Here is a 14,711-nt window from a genome sequence, read left to right on the forward strand (position 1 = left end):
GCGAGCATGTGTTTCGAGATGGGTGTCTGTTTCTTTGATCTCTAGAGAGATAGCGACACGGAGGCAGACAGTGCACAGGGCACAGGTCGCTCGCTATAATCATGATACGTTCGTACGCCGGCCACCGATGAATTCTTGAGGGGGGAAGGACAAATCAGCCGTGTCCACCCCCGCTTTGTCGGGCTGCTCAGGGGCAAGCGGGCGACGAGTTGGCGCCGCCGCCGCGCGCTGTCTCCTCCGATCCACGGGAGAGCTCGGTGCGGTAGAAGCGCCGCTTTCAGAACCTTCGGCAAAGGGGATTAGCTGCTTTTGTTCACGGCGACGCAGTCTCCAGAGGCGCCCCCACACCAGCGTTCCTTGCGTCTTCTCCGAAAACCAGCGCCTTTGGTCAACGCAGCCCGATGGCGCCTGCCTGGCTCGCCTGTCACCTCTGGCTGGGCCTCAAATCACAACAGCGCCCATGTACTGTGCGTGTCAGTGCATGGTAAAGAGACCCAGGTGGTCGACATTATCCGAAACTCTGTACTACTCCGTCCCTCATAGCCTGAGTCGTTTTGGGGCTCTGAACCCCATAAAAGCACAAAAACAAATTTTCCGGCCGAATTAGTTGCGGGTGTCCCTTCCCCTCGGAAGTCGCGCGGCGTTCCTTACACCCCAAAAGTGCGCATTCGTGGATATTGTGGCAAGTAAGCCCTTGCACGTGTGCGCGCCTCTGTGTTTGTGCTTCGGTGTTTTTAGTGGCGGGTTGTCAACGAAGGTGAGAACAACCAAGACAGCGGACGAGAAAACGACGAGCGGCGAGCAGTGTGTGTGCGGTTGCTCGACTGTGCGGATGCGCGAGCAAGATGGAGCGAGGTGTATGAAGCTGCGAGCGTGCATTTATCTTGTAAATAAGTTTTCGTTGTATATATAGTCATCTTTTGTTTTCAACGTACTCGTTCAACCATTTTTCCAATCAATATATATGATGACTGTGCACTGAGAGCGTGTAATGAAGCACAGAAATGAATTTATCACCCGTGTAACTACGCAATTCGCCCAGAAAAATCCGAGGCGCCTACAGTTGCTGTTCAAGGAAGACTGACTGAGTGACTGTAGTTGCGTGTTTGTGAACATATTGCGCTGTGTGCTGGTCATCAATTCGGGTGAGTCGAGAACCCGTATGCAGTAAGACTGAGCACTTCGAGTATTGATAGTATCTTTTTGCATTTTTATTAATTTTAATTGTTTCTTTGTTGATAAACTCCAATGTATCTCTACAATCCGCGCTTTAATTTGCTGCTTGTAATTTTCTTTCATGTGTGTATTTTACTTATTTTTTATTTATATATAAATAAATAAATTTACTCCGCAAATAGTGCCTTTTCGCTACGAATATACCCCCCCCCCCCCCCCCCTCCGGCGCCAACAACCAATGGGCCCCCCCCTGCAAAAAATTCTGCGGACGCCCTTGACTGCTAGGCGTGGGTAAAGCATTTGTTATCATCAAAATTGATTCTATGGCTCTTCCTGGCTATGCTGGAGTCTGTCTGGCAAGAAAAGATGCATTTATTACAGAGGAAAGTCTATTTATAAATATTCCCACCACTCAAGACGCCTTCACGAAAAATGACTGTGATCACTGTTCTGAAGTTAAGGGTAGTCTAGCCTAGCCTCTGGCGCTCACAACGAAAAAACTGCTTCAATAAACCACAGTATACTTGTGAAACTAACTGCGGATTACAACACCTGTATTTTGTTGCTAATAAAAAGATCCGTTTTTGGTGAAAGTACAGTCTTTTTTGTAGTTAGGTTGCAGTCACCTTTCGAAGCAAGCCTCAGTGTCCCTTCAAACTGAAAGCTGTGGCCATGGCCATGATAACTATTATTAAATGCACAGATAGTTGAAATCAAGAGGGAGAAATGGGCTTCGGCAGGGCATGTAATGCCAAGGCAAGGTAACCATCATCATCATCATCATCATCATGATCAGCCTGACTATGCCCACCGCAGGGCAAAGGCCTCTCCCATGTCTCTCCAATTAAACCTGTCCTTCGCCAGTTGCAGCCAACGTAGTCCCGCAAATTTCTTAATCTAAACCGCCCACCTAACATTTTGGCCGACCCCTGCTACATTTGCCTTCTCTTGGAATCCACTCCGTTACCCTTAAGGACCAGCGGTTATCTTGCCTTCGCATTACATGCCCTGCCCAGGCCCTTTTCTTTCTCTTGATTTCAACTAGGATGTCATTAACCTGCGTTTGTTCCCTCACCCACTCCGCCCTCTTCCGATCTCTTAATGTTACACCCAACATTTTTCTTTCCACAGCTCGCCCCGTTGTCCTTAACTTAAGCTGAACCCTCTTTGTTAGCCTCCACGTTTCTACCCCATAGATGAGTTGACAATTGTCACCATTGCGCTGCAAAGGGGGTGCTACTAATTGTCTGTCTATCTGTGGGACTATACCATTAAGAGAATGGAATCATGCTGCAGGAGGTGCCTGGTGAAGGCTGTTCAAGAAGGTTGCGTCTACAGTAGCAAGACCATAAGGAACGACCAGAGAGCATGCCTTGTTGTAGGAGATGGAGTCAAAGAGGGCGTCAATGTCGGCTGGATCGCGCACGCTGGCCGACACCGGGTGGCTGGTGTCCAGGGCGTCCAGCTCCAGGGCGGGCTGTGTCGTCGAGTAGGGGAACAGCTCGGTGGGCCGCCACTCAGGGCGCAGCCCCTGCAGGCAGCGCCCCTCCAGGAAGGTGGCCAGCCCCTCGTTGAGCCACAGGTCGTCCCACCAGCGCATGGTCACCAGGTTGCCAAACCACTGGTGGGCCATCTCATGCGCCACTGTCGAGGCCACCCGCTCCTGGCTGCGCACGGGCGTCACCGCCTCGTCGTACAGCAGCGAGCTCATGCGGAAGGTGATGAGCCCCCAGTTCTCCATGGCACCCGGCCCAAAGTCCGGCACGCCCACCAGGTCTGTGGGGATCCATCAGTTTGCAGTGTAACACCCTAGCGGTGACACAACACAAAAGCTCCACACGCATGGCTCCCACCCCACCTGCTCTTACCTAACTGTCCTGCACCTAGTGGCCTCCAGTGTTTATTGTTGCAACTGCAAGGTATAGCAATGCACTCTCAAGGCAATGCCTGCGGCTAGATCTGTTGTAGCAGACACATTCACTGCAAATAAGTTGGGAAAACCCATTTCTTTCCCTAATAAAACACCACATCTAAAACAGTCACTGAAATAGTGGAATTCTCCGTGTGTGATTGTGGTCCTTTATGAGCAAGGTAATTAAACATATGGGGCAAATGTGCACTACGAGGATTACTTGTGCTCAGCGATGAGACGGACAGTGATAAGAATAAGCATGACTTACGCTAAAAGCTTGTGCGCTTGTCTTTGTTGGAAATGTTTTTTGCAGTACTATGTCACTACAGGGGGCTGTCTTCAATAAAATAAAGTGCTTTGTTTGCGCAGCAGAGTTTGTGTTGTGAAATAATCATAAATAAATTTCTGCAGTGCATGCTTGGCACACTGAAAATTTTGGTCCTCTGCTAATCTCAAACAGTGTTTGTCTCAAAATTCTTCTGCCTCTCTTATATGTGCTTACCAAGTTAAATAACTAAGGGTTCACTGTATTAGATGCCCACTAAGGGCATCAAACGTTGAAACGAACAAAACAACTTCGTGCAATAAAACTGCTTTTCTTGAGGCCAAAGGACCTGTGTGAAGCGAGAGGCCCGGAGGTAAAAAAATAAGCTCACCCAGCTTGGCCATGGGGTAGGGGATGCTGAAGAAGTCGTTGAAGAACTGCAGCGAGCTCTTCATCATGTCCAGAGCAAAGCCTCCTTGGGCACGCTGCTCCTCTGGCACAAGCACCCGCAGCTGCATTGGACACGGGCTCCATTAAGCGATGCCCCCACGAGTCACCAGTGGCAGGGACACAGAGTGGAGAAAAAGGCCCTCTGCCAGCAAATGAAGCCTTTGTTTTTTTTTTCTCACTTCTGCCACTGTGCAAGCGTACTATACAGGGTGTGTCCAGAAAGTAATGCGATTTTACCCGTAGAAAAAAAATTTATTCAAGTTATCAATTCAAACGTTTCAAATTCTTCGAATTAGTCCCCTTTGGCATCTACACATTTTTGCCAGCGACTCTGCCATGCACTGTACGCATCCTGGAAGGTGTCGACAGGAAACCTCATTTAGAGCCTTTGTCATGGCGGCTTGAATTGCTTTGATGTTGCCAAAACGGACTCCTTTCAGAGCACACTTGATTCTCGGGAAGAGGAAAAAGTCTGCCAGAGCCAGGTCAGGACTATAGGGGGGCTGGGGCAGCATCTCCAAGTTGTGCTTGGCCAGGAACTTCCGTACGCGCAGAGAAGTATGGCTGCAAGCATTGTCGGGGTACAACTGCCAGGTATCGGCAATCTCCTGTCGCACTTGGAGGACCCTTTTTCTCAACCTCTCAAGCACATCCATGTAGTACACAGCGTTGATTGTCTGCCCTTGGGGTACAAATTCTTTGTAAACCACACTCTTGGCGACAAAAAAAGACAATTGGCACATTTTTCACCTTCGACTTGCTCATTCTTGCGTTTCTTGGGGACTCTGAGGTGTGCCATTCGGAACTTTGGGACTTCATCTCAGGGTCATACTCAAATAGCCACGTTTCATCGTCAGTAATGGCAAAAATAAGGTTCAATTTGCATGCGCTCTAAAAAATCACTCGGGATCACCACTCGGTTGCTCTTGTGGTCGGCAGTAAACAAGTCGGGAACCAGCTTGGTGCACACTTTTCGCAAGTTCAAATTGTCACTTACAATGGGAGAGCAGGAAATTAATTTATAGAAATACTAGATAGTAATCAGCACAGGGTGGGCATAGCCTAATGCGAATATTGAATAACTTACAATATTTGGTCAAACAGTGAAGTATTCGACATTCGATTCAATCTGAATGTTTTGTATTCACCTCAATCTTAAGGGGGGACATGGGTCTTAAAACATTTTTTTTATTTACGGACCAAATGCAATGAAACTGCACAGACTTATTCAGTTTTTTCTGCTGATTTCAAATATGCAATTTGTTTATTTCTAGGCCAATTAGTTCCTGAGATAATATATATCATGCCATTGTTTGCTGAAACAATAGAAAAAAAATGGGCCACCAGAAATTTAATTTTAATATGTGAGTAGATACTACAATGTGTGAGGAATGCAACGCTGGAAGCAGTTTTCTGTTTTTTGTCCGTGTGGACAAATGGGCTTAAAGTTAGTTTCATGTGTGTCATGTGTTTTCTGGCATTGTATGTCTGGTTAACTCACTTGAAAACTAACTGTTAAGCCCATTTGACCACATCGACAAAAAACTGAAAACTGCTTCCAGCGTTGCATTCCTCACACATTGTAGTATCTACCCACATATTAAAATTAAATTTCTGGTGGCCCATTTTTTTTCTATTGTTTCAGCAGACAATGGCATGATATATAGTAATATCTCAGGAACTAATTGGCCTAGAAATAAACACATTGCATATTTGAAATCAGCAGAAAAAACTGAATAAGTCTGTGCAGTTTCATTGCATTTGGTCCGTAAATAAAAAAAATGTTCTAAGACCCATGTCCTCCCTTAAGGTATCCATCTCAAGTGAATAATGCTTCTGGAATGTTTGCTTTGCATGGTTTTGATGAGTAATTTTTCCTGCAGGGTGGGCAGCTAAAGGCAATAGCTGTGCAACGACACAATCACTCTTAGGGCCAGCAGTGAGAGGCAGCAATCAGAGGCAAGGTTTTACAATGCTAGCAGTGCCCGCAGTGGCCCAAGGTCATGCACCCAACACGGCGCCCCGCACAAACAGCGGTCATGGGAGTGTGATTAGGAGAAATGCCACTTACAGGAGCGCGATGCACTGTTTGGTATTTTGAATGTACCTGTGAACACAAGTTCAATCAATGTAAACAACAGTGCTGTACTTTTGCATGAGATTTTCAAGGGGATATGTTCTGACTATTCGATATTAACAAGCATTTGATATATCCAGGTTCGGTATATTGGACTGACTGTATACATGCAAAAATTTCTGCTACTAAACGCACTTGAAGGTAAGCACTGTGTGCGTCTTCTGTGCCCTTTTGTAAGGCAAAGGAAAGAAAGCTTTCTGTTTTCGCAAACAGGGTGTACTATACGAGGGGGTACCCAAAAGAAACCGGACTAACTTTTTTGGTCGGCGAAGCTTCTATGGTACCGCGTTTTGCCACTGGGGCGCATAGAACGAACATTCCAGAGTCAGTAAGCCGAGTGCCGTCGTTGAAGGAGGTCAGACTAGTTTAGGCAGAGTTTTAGAGTGACGACTATTTTGTGTGAACATCGTTTTTGCAATGGCTGATTTTCGTGAACAGCGTGCGCCGGTGAAATTCTGATTTTTGCTCAGAAAAAGTTTAATGGAAACTCTTGAAATATTAACAAAGACGCACAAGGAAGATGCTATGGGGAAAACTCAAGTGTTCCTGAATCGAATCCTGAATCAAAGCAACAATCATGCTGATGGAAAACTTCAAATTCACCTCGCCTCAAGAAAGCTCGTCAGGTGAAACCAAACCTCAAAACAATGCTGATTTGTTTTTTCGACGTGAGAGGAGTCGTCCATTGAGAATTTGTTCCGCAGGGTCAGACAGTTAGCCAGGCTTTCTACTTGGATGTTTTGAAAAGATTGGGCAAGAGTGTGCGGTGGAAGCGGCCAGATTTGTGGCGGTCGGGTGACTGGTTTTTCCATCATGGCAATGCCCCTGCTCACACAGCCCTGTCTCTACGACAATTTTGGACCAAAAATGGCATGACCCCTATTCCTGAACCCTCATACTCTCCCGACCTTGCCCCGTGCTACTTTTTTTGTTTCCTAGAATGAAAAAAATAGGTGAATGGAAAGCGTTTCGCTGATGTTGCTAAGGTGAAGAAAAAAACGACGGAGGCACTGTCAAGCATCACAAAAGATAAATTTAAAAAATGTTTTGAAAAATGGAATGAAAGATTCGACAAGCGTATCATTGCAAGTGGGGAATACTTTGAAGGAGATTGAAGGTCTGTGCTTAAAATGTGAACAAATAAGTTCAAACAAAAATAAGTCCGGTTTCTTTTGGGTACCCCCTCGTACATAGGTGGCCAGAAACCTTTCCAGGCAGACACATAGTGCATGGAAACAGATGCAGTGTTGAATGAACCACGTGGGTGTTTTTCACCACATCTCAAAGTGCGCATGCTTTGCCATGGCTCACAGTGTACCATGTGCTCCTTCTGTCACATTTTGTTCACATACTGTGGCTCCCATAACAAAGATGCACCTTTGTCCAATGCATTTTTTTCACTTAGAGACTACACTTTCAACTTCCTTCACATATCCCTCTATTCTGTTGACCACCAGCCTGTTCTTGTAGTGCTTTCTTTTACTGTTGAACTTAGACCCCTTTTTTTCCACTCCTAGCTGTTATAGCCCTGACAGCATTACAAATTCTTAGGTGATCCTCGGTGGATCACTTGAATGCGTTAGCAGCTAAATGTTTGTTATGTCCCGGATACAAACATGAAGGTTCATAATATCGGAGGCGCATGCTTACACATGAAAGTTTGTTATGGCTGAGGTTAACACACGTAAACTCGTTATATTCGAGGTAGCGTACTTAGGTTTGGTGTATCTGAGGTTGATACCCCTGTCGCACGAGCAAGTTAAGTCCTTTAAGATAATTCTTCTTTTTATAAAGGAGTTGCGGGAGGTGTCACACGGAAAAGTTAAAGGACGTTTCACTAAAGTGAGCTTTTTACTAAGGGTGATCTCCTACAGCGAGCTAACGAAGCACTCCTCTGCCCATTGAGCAACACAATATTTCTCACGGTGAGCATCAGTATATGGCTGGGGTATTTTACAAAATGTTCCATTACAATAAATTCTAATTTGGTGGCTGTTACCAGTTGTCGAGTCATTTTGCATTTTGTGATGGCCATATACTCTCTACAGAGCTACCTCGATCCCCTCCGTGAGGTGTCATTTTTGCACATGCATGACAGGTGCAACATTCTGCGAACTAGACACCGGCATGATCTTGCTGACTACGCATGCGGACAGTCAGAAAGGATGAAATCTGGCAAGGTGCCACTGCAGACACGGGCGAACACTGCGCACAAATAAAACAAAACAAGCGAAGCGGTCTAGGGAGGCAGGCGCCGATGGATGTGAACACAGTTACCCTTAGTCAAAGAGCATTGTTTTGTAAACTGCGCTATTCAGTTGCCACCCAAGTTTACCATAAATATATTGTGTGCAAAAATAATTAACACGAAAATAAAAATGCTAACTGCACTTAAAAACTTTGTGTCAAGGTCTTTTCTTTGAGTCAAGGTCGTTTTCTCTTCGCTACAAATAAAAAGTTCAGTCCAAAAAAAAAGAACACAGCATCTAATTAATCGTCCCAATTGTTTATAGCTGAAATCAAATGTACCCAGTAAGACAAACAATGAGGCCCACAGGTGCCGTAGGTTTGGTGAACTGGCTCTGTCTGTTGAAACTGGATTATCCACATGTTTTCATGGTCCCCGCTGAACAGTACAAATGGTTCCTTACAATCATGCTTGCGACTCATACTCAATGGTGAACAGGCATCCAAAGCAGCTGCTTGTCATATAAAGGATAGAGTTCATTTTTCCAATTGACGATCAACTCTAGGACGTGTAACTTATTTATTAATTTATTTATTACCTGCATCGCCTCTTTCAGGCATTACAACAGGGGGGACATTTTCGTAACAAAATTCACATCGAAATTACATGCGCAAAACGTGGTTAAAAGCATCATTTGCTAGTACTGAAACAGCATTTGGTGGCAAAGCATTCCAGTCTCTAATCGTACGTGCAAAAAAAAAAAAGAATAACGCAAGACATCACTTCTAAAAGAAAGTTCACAAACTTTCAGAGAGTGGTCACGCCTTTTCGATATATAAGATGGAGGTTTTATGAATTGATCTCTACTTATTCCAGTTTTACAGTAGTAAATATTATGAAAAAATTTTAACCTCAAATCTTTCCTGCGCTTACCGTACTTACTCGGATGTAAGGCAAGTTTCTTTTATCGATAATTGAAATGAGAAGTCCCCCCTTGTGTTCAATTTTGAATGAATTATTATTTTTTTCCTGCTGCATGCTGAGAGAAGAGGCCATGTGTTATAACTGTGGTCAAGCTACATTCAGGTGAATAGGGTAAATGAACAGGAGAAGCGAGTGCAGCAAGTGAAGGAGTGAATCTCTGTTGAATCTTTTGTTACGGCCGTGTCACCTTATCTATGATGCAGCAAGTACTTCTTTACAACGCTTCTTGCTTTGCCGTCCGCCTTTCAAAGTGTATTCCTTCTTTCTTTTATTGTGTGTTTTTTGATTGCGCACATTCCTTCGTGGTTGACTGTCAATAGCACATTTACTTTCTTTGCCGCTGTTAAACTCAACTTAGCAATTGTTCAAGAACAATGTATCCACTGCTGCTTTGACTGCCAAGAGGCAGTTGGCGGTATTTGATAAATAAAATAAAAATATATAAGTGCGCACCTGCACCAGTCCCAGCTGGCTGGTCAGGGCACTGTAGTCGCAGATGACGAAGGCGAGCAGGTAGGTGCTCATGCGCAGGGAGCGTTCGAAGTGGCTCGCCACCAGGTCCCCGCCTCCGTACGGGCGGAGGTCTCGGCGGCGCGTGTTGGCGAAGGCCGTGTAGCCCGGGTCATGCACCAGGGTGACGTCGAAGGTCGCCTTCAGGGCAGGCTCATCCAGGCAGGGAAACGCTCGCCGGGCTGACGTGGGCTCAAACTGGGTGGCTGCCAAGCGCCGCGTCTCATTAGCCCCAGTCACGTATGAGCTCAAGTAGAGCCCCACCAGGTCCCGGTCCAGGCTGCTGGAGAATTCCACAGACAGGTTCACCTGGCTGCTGCCTGGCAAGGGGCCGCTCAGAGACACATACACCTGCATGGCGACAGGCACTTTGTGAGCTGCCTTTTCTGCTAGGGTACCTGGAATTGTCAAGCCGGAAGCAAGAACCGTTCCAGCTGAAAACAATTTCCAGTCCCATAAAAATCCAAAAGTAAAAGGAATTGTTAGTACTGGCATTAATGTGACGGTCCCCGGCCAAGGTGTGTCGTCCTCTTCGTCGTATTATCAAAAAGCGCCGGAGCAGCCGAGTGTGACTAGAGCTAGCACCAATTTTCTGCATTACGAGTTGAGTAGTCTTCACTCAATCTTTTTCATCTGGGATACCCCAGTGGACACAAAGAAAGGCACGGAAGTGACACAGACAAGCACTGACTCACTGCTGACTTATTAGAGCATTAGCTCTTTTTAGCTCGTTCCTCAGTTTTGTGCCATTGTCACTGTCGGTGTTGGCGCCACTGTCTGCAGTGCACATTGTAAGGTTCAGGACAATGAAGATGAAGCGCCAGCCGTGCTCCTTCATCACTGCTGATCGCCCGTGCACGAGACTCCTGCTTGGGCTGTCCGCACCCATTGGTGGTTCCTGCCCAGCCTGCTGTAGCTGCTCCACATATGGCTACATAGTTGGTATCTAATCAAACAATTAGATCAGGGGTTCTCAAGTTTTCTTGCCCCAAGGAACCCCAACGGCCTTCAACATGTGCCAAGGAACCCCCTCTCACAATCGGTTGACACAAGCGTCACAGCTGGTCAATATTGCTAGTGAACTGACCATATATGTGCTTTTTCTTGTTTCATTCACTTTTTCAAGTACGTGTTTACAAGTTGCACACTTTTTTAAATCGTCCTAAAAAAACTCTCCAAAGGCCATAACGCGCAATATACACTGTATATTGCCACCTATACATAGACCTCTCATCCCGCATCCCTCACTGCCAACAAAGAAGTTGACTTCTCAAATTAAAACACATACCCCCTCCTGCCCCACCCCATGTTACGTAGCTCCCTGCAGGATGGCGTGATGGGGTGTACGCAACTCAGAGCAATAAATGTGCAAAGATAAAATCGCATGCCAGCAGCCAGAGTCAAATGGAGATAACAGGTGACAAAACGGCGCCCTCATGTGTGGCCCGGCCGACCGAACAGCAAACGGTTCAGTAGTTTCGGATTCCGGTGCATGTGCGCAACTGTTCGTCCGAGAAAGTGACTGCCAACGACCGCCAGCACAAGCGAGCCAGGTGAGCAGCGCACAGTTCGTTTCCCAGACATTTGCACTTTTTCGCAGGGGCACATGACTACACGGCTGCCCGCATAGTCGCAGGCCACGGGCAGTCGCGTGAACACGCAGAGCCGTTACTGGCTCAATGTCTTAGCGTGCTTCCAAGGTCTGTGGTGCAGATGGCACAGATGCTGGCGGCAATAAACTGAGGAAGAGCTAGCGCTCAGAACTGAGTTTTAACAAACCAGGTACTGTGACTGCTTCTCACGCACCTGCCAGTAGTGTAGCAGGAACGGAGAGAGGCTATTGTGGGCTCTCACGGAACCCACAAAAGCAGCCCGTGGAAACCAGTTTGAGAACTCCTGACTTAGACAAAGGTGAAAGAAGCAACAGAGATGAGCTTTAAAAAAAAAGTTATGTACAGGAGTCACATAACTGCATGAAAAATGAACATCGACTGTGCTCTACGCAAGACAGTGAAGCTTTTGTCTGGTCCTATGAATCCCCTGTATAAATTTGTTTTTCTTAATAAAATCTCACAAGACGGTCATGAGTGTGTAACGCAAATGTATGAGTGTTAGCCGAGGTGTGAGAGCCAATAATTTTTATAATGTTCTGGCCTAAGCTACTACTGGCTCCCTTTAAATGCTTGAGTGTATATATTATAACAGGCGTAGCCTCGTGCAGCATGCCCCTTCTGTACAGACTCCCCAGCTTTCTTATCACATACACACTGCCCAAGGCTGGCCACACCACGCATCCAGCCATGCATGCACCAAGTTCACAGAGAGAGCCACAGCCGCCGATGCCTTCATCAAAGAATTAAGCATGCCATGCGGTTGCCAGCACAGAGCACCCTGACACGATGCCAAGGCCCGTGCTGCAGACAGCATCGACTCTAATGATGATGGAACTGAGGAAAAATCTAAGCAGGGCTAAGTCACTAAAAACGTGTCTATTTGAAGAGGCGATTTGCTGAAGGTGAGGAAACCACAAGCACACAATCATCGCACTATGCATGCACATGCTTGAGACCGTTTGGGAGCTGTAATTGATCAGAGCTGTTGGTAATTATGCAATAGATAATGCAGCAGTCAGCAAACAGTAGTACTTTACAAGCTAGCTGTTTCGGTACGTCGTTCCTATAGATTCAGAATAAGATGGTAGGTAGTATTCCATAGATTCGGAATAAAATGGCAGCTAGCACAGAGCCCTGGGGGATGCCTGATGTTAGGGGGACAGGACTTCATCTGTGGCCATTAATAAGAACAATCTGAGAGTGATTAGTGAGCGATTAGTGAGGAGATCTTCGATGCATAATAAAACATCAGGATGCAATTTTAGTATGGCCAGTTTTAGCAGTAAACACCTGTGGGATACTTTGCCAAAGGTTTTGCAGCGTCTGGAAAAATAGCATCAGTCTGTGAATTTAGGTCGAGGTTACAATGCACACCATGAAGGAAGATGACCAGCAGTGTTTCGCATGACAAACCTAGGCAGAACACATACTGTGGGGGATGAAAGAACTTGTTACTGTCAAGAAAGTTCATGATTCAAGAATAGATGACGTGTTCTACGATTTTGCAAGGTATATTGGTTAATGAGATCAGACAGTAATTTAGTGGGATTTCTTTGTTGCCTAATTTACAAATGGGAACAACTTTCCCCACTTTCCGGTCGTCCAGTATGTACCCTATAGAAAGGGACTGTGGAACAATAAAAACAAAGTACACTGCGGAAATATTGTTTGTATTGCAGAATATTTCAGCACGAAAGGTGAGCATGAAAAAGAGTATTTGGTGTGAATTACAGTTAGGTATGCTCATTCCGCTGCATATTATTTTTCCCATGCACAAGCATTGTTTCTCTTTAGTTCTACAGCATGGAAAAAGTGTTTTTCCTTGTTGTCTAGTATTTCTAATGTTTTATTATACCACAGCTTCTGGCAGTTAGAGTGGAAACGTACTTTTGGGCTGTAATATTTTTTAGCTAGTTCATTGACCTTGTTTTTAAAAAGTGACTAATTATCCTGCACTGATCAATTCGGAAAAGGCATCCTCCACACTTCCAGTGCGAAAGACAGGACAAGAGAAGACGACAGAATACAACGCTGTGAAAACTAATGATGACAAAAAGAAAAGAAAGGTTGCTATCGCGCCTTATCTGCACCAGGTTTCACACAACCTAAGGAGAACTGGAAGCGTGCGGGGCATGTGGGAAGCATTGTTTTTTCGGCACCCAAGCGACCGTCTAGACTAGTTCGGAATGCGAATTTCTCGAACAGCAAACCTCAAGGATGCTTGAAGGGGCACGCTAAACGTTTCGTCGCCTCCCTGGAAGGTGTGGTTTATTGCTTGCTAGTGTCCTATGGGAATAAGTACATCCTTAATCAAAGATTAAAAGAACACGAATACAACGTCTCACGTATTGCCATCACAAGGCACGTGGCAAAGCACTGCACAGACTGCAAGAAAGATAAAAGTGATGATGAAGGTAATCATTGCGAGCCCCTACATCAGGACTGCATTGCGATAGGAACAAACCGTGATGCTTTGGCGAGAGAAATCATCGAAGCACTGATGATAACACGGCTTCACGAGGAATGTATTAGCGCGCCTTCAGTAGCTTTGTCAGGGAAAGAAAGAGCCTACCTTGAATGTGAACGTTGACACATGCCAGTTGCTTTTTGAAGGTAGATGTTTCGTACACATGAGCTGTATATTCTCCTTTCCAATTCTGGCCACCAGTGGAGTACTTGCACTAACTGGTTTGCTAATAAAGGCTTCAGTTGCGAGTCTGCACTGTGTTCTGTCATCCTCTCTTTGTCCTGTCTTTCGTGCTGTAACTATGGAAGACCGTCACCAACTCACCCAACAGCTTTCTTTATTGAAAAGACATCTTATTGGCTCAATTTATGATGAATGGTTTCATCATAAATTCACAGGTGGTGTCATGTGCGGTAGTGTCATCCCAGAGCATGCACAAAAGGAGCGCCACGCATGTGTGTATGTGTGTGCGTTCGTGAAAGTGGCTTAGTAAGCAGTGGAAGCTCCATTACAGCATGGCGGTTTGAAATGACGAAAAAGTCGGCAGGCTGGTGACAGACAGACGACCAGCAAGAAGGGAGTCGCTGGACACAGGAAGCACAACCTCCGAAGAGACATCAGATCCTTCAGCAACCACCCCCAGCACAGCCAGCCCATGTATAAAGTGGGGAACTCTGAACAGTGAATGCCGGCCAATTTTGCAATTCCCACTTAAAATCCTTGGACCCAGATCTGAAGCTCCGGCTTCCATCAGGCCTACCACGACGAGAAGAAACTTTGCTGTGTTGCCTCTGGCTTGGTGTAGCTTTCACCAACCAATACTCATTCTTAATCGGTATGGCTGATAGCCCTGCATGTGCTATCTGCGGGCATGACGAGACTATAACCCACATTCTTTGTGACTGCCCTGCCTACACCACCGAAAGGCAGTCTCTCAGCCGTGCGCTAGAGCGCCTAGATCCACGCCCACAGACGGAAATGAAGATTCTCGGCCACTGGCCGCGGCGAC

General features: G+C 46.0%; 1 protein-coding gene across 2 annotated transcripts in view; it reads right to left on the reverse strand.

The window, feature by feature from the left end:
* Nucleotides 1-14,711, reverse strand: part of LOC149338339 (glutamyl aminopeptidase-like) — a 62,329-nt gene that overhangs the window by 37,179 nt on the left and 10,439 nt on the right. For both annotated transcript variants that reach the window (XR_016283436.1, XM_089547616.1), the window contains exons 3-5: nucleotides 9,566-9,973; nucleotides 3,745-3,865; nucleotides 2,549-2,952 (exon numbers count right to left, since the gene is read on the reverse strand). Coding sequence is in view for 1 of the 2 variants with exons in the window: in XM_089547616.1 (XP_089403742.1) it covers nucleotides 2,549-2,952; nucleotides 3,745-3,865; nucleotides 9,566-9,973 (933 nt within the window). In the remaining variant the exon portion in view is untranslated. The remainder of the gene's footprint in view (nucleotides 1-2,548; nucleotides 2,953-3,744; nucleotides 3,866-9,565; nucleotides 9,974-14,711) is intronic.

This window comes from Amblyomma mixtum, chromosome 6 (assembly GCF_055824585.1).
Source record: "Amblyomma mixtum isolate Tamu chromosome 6, ASM5582458v1, whole genome shotgun sequence".
Taxonomy (NCBI): domain Eukaryota; kingdom Metazoa; phylum Arthropoda; class Arachnida; order Ixodida; family Ixodidae; genus Amblyomma; species Amblyomma mixtum.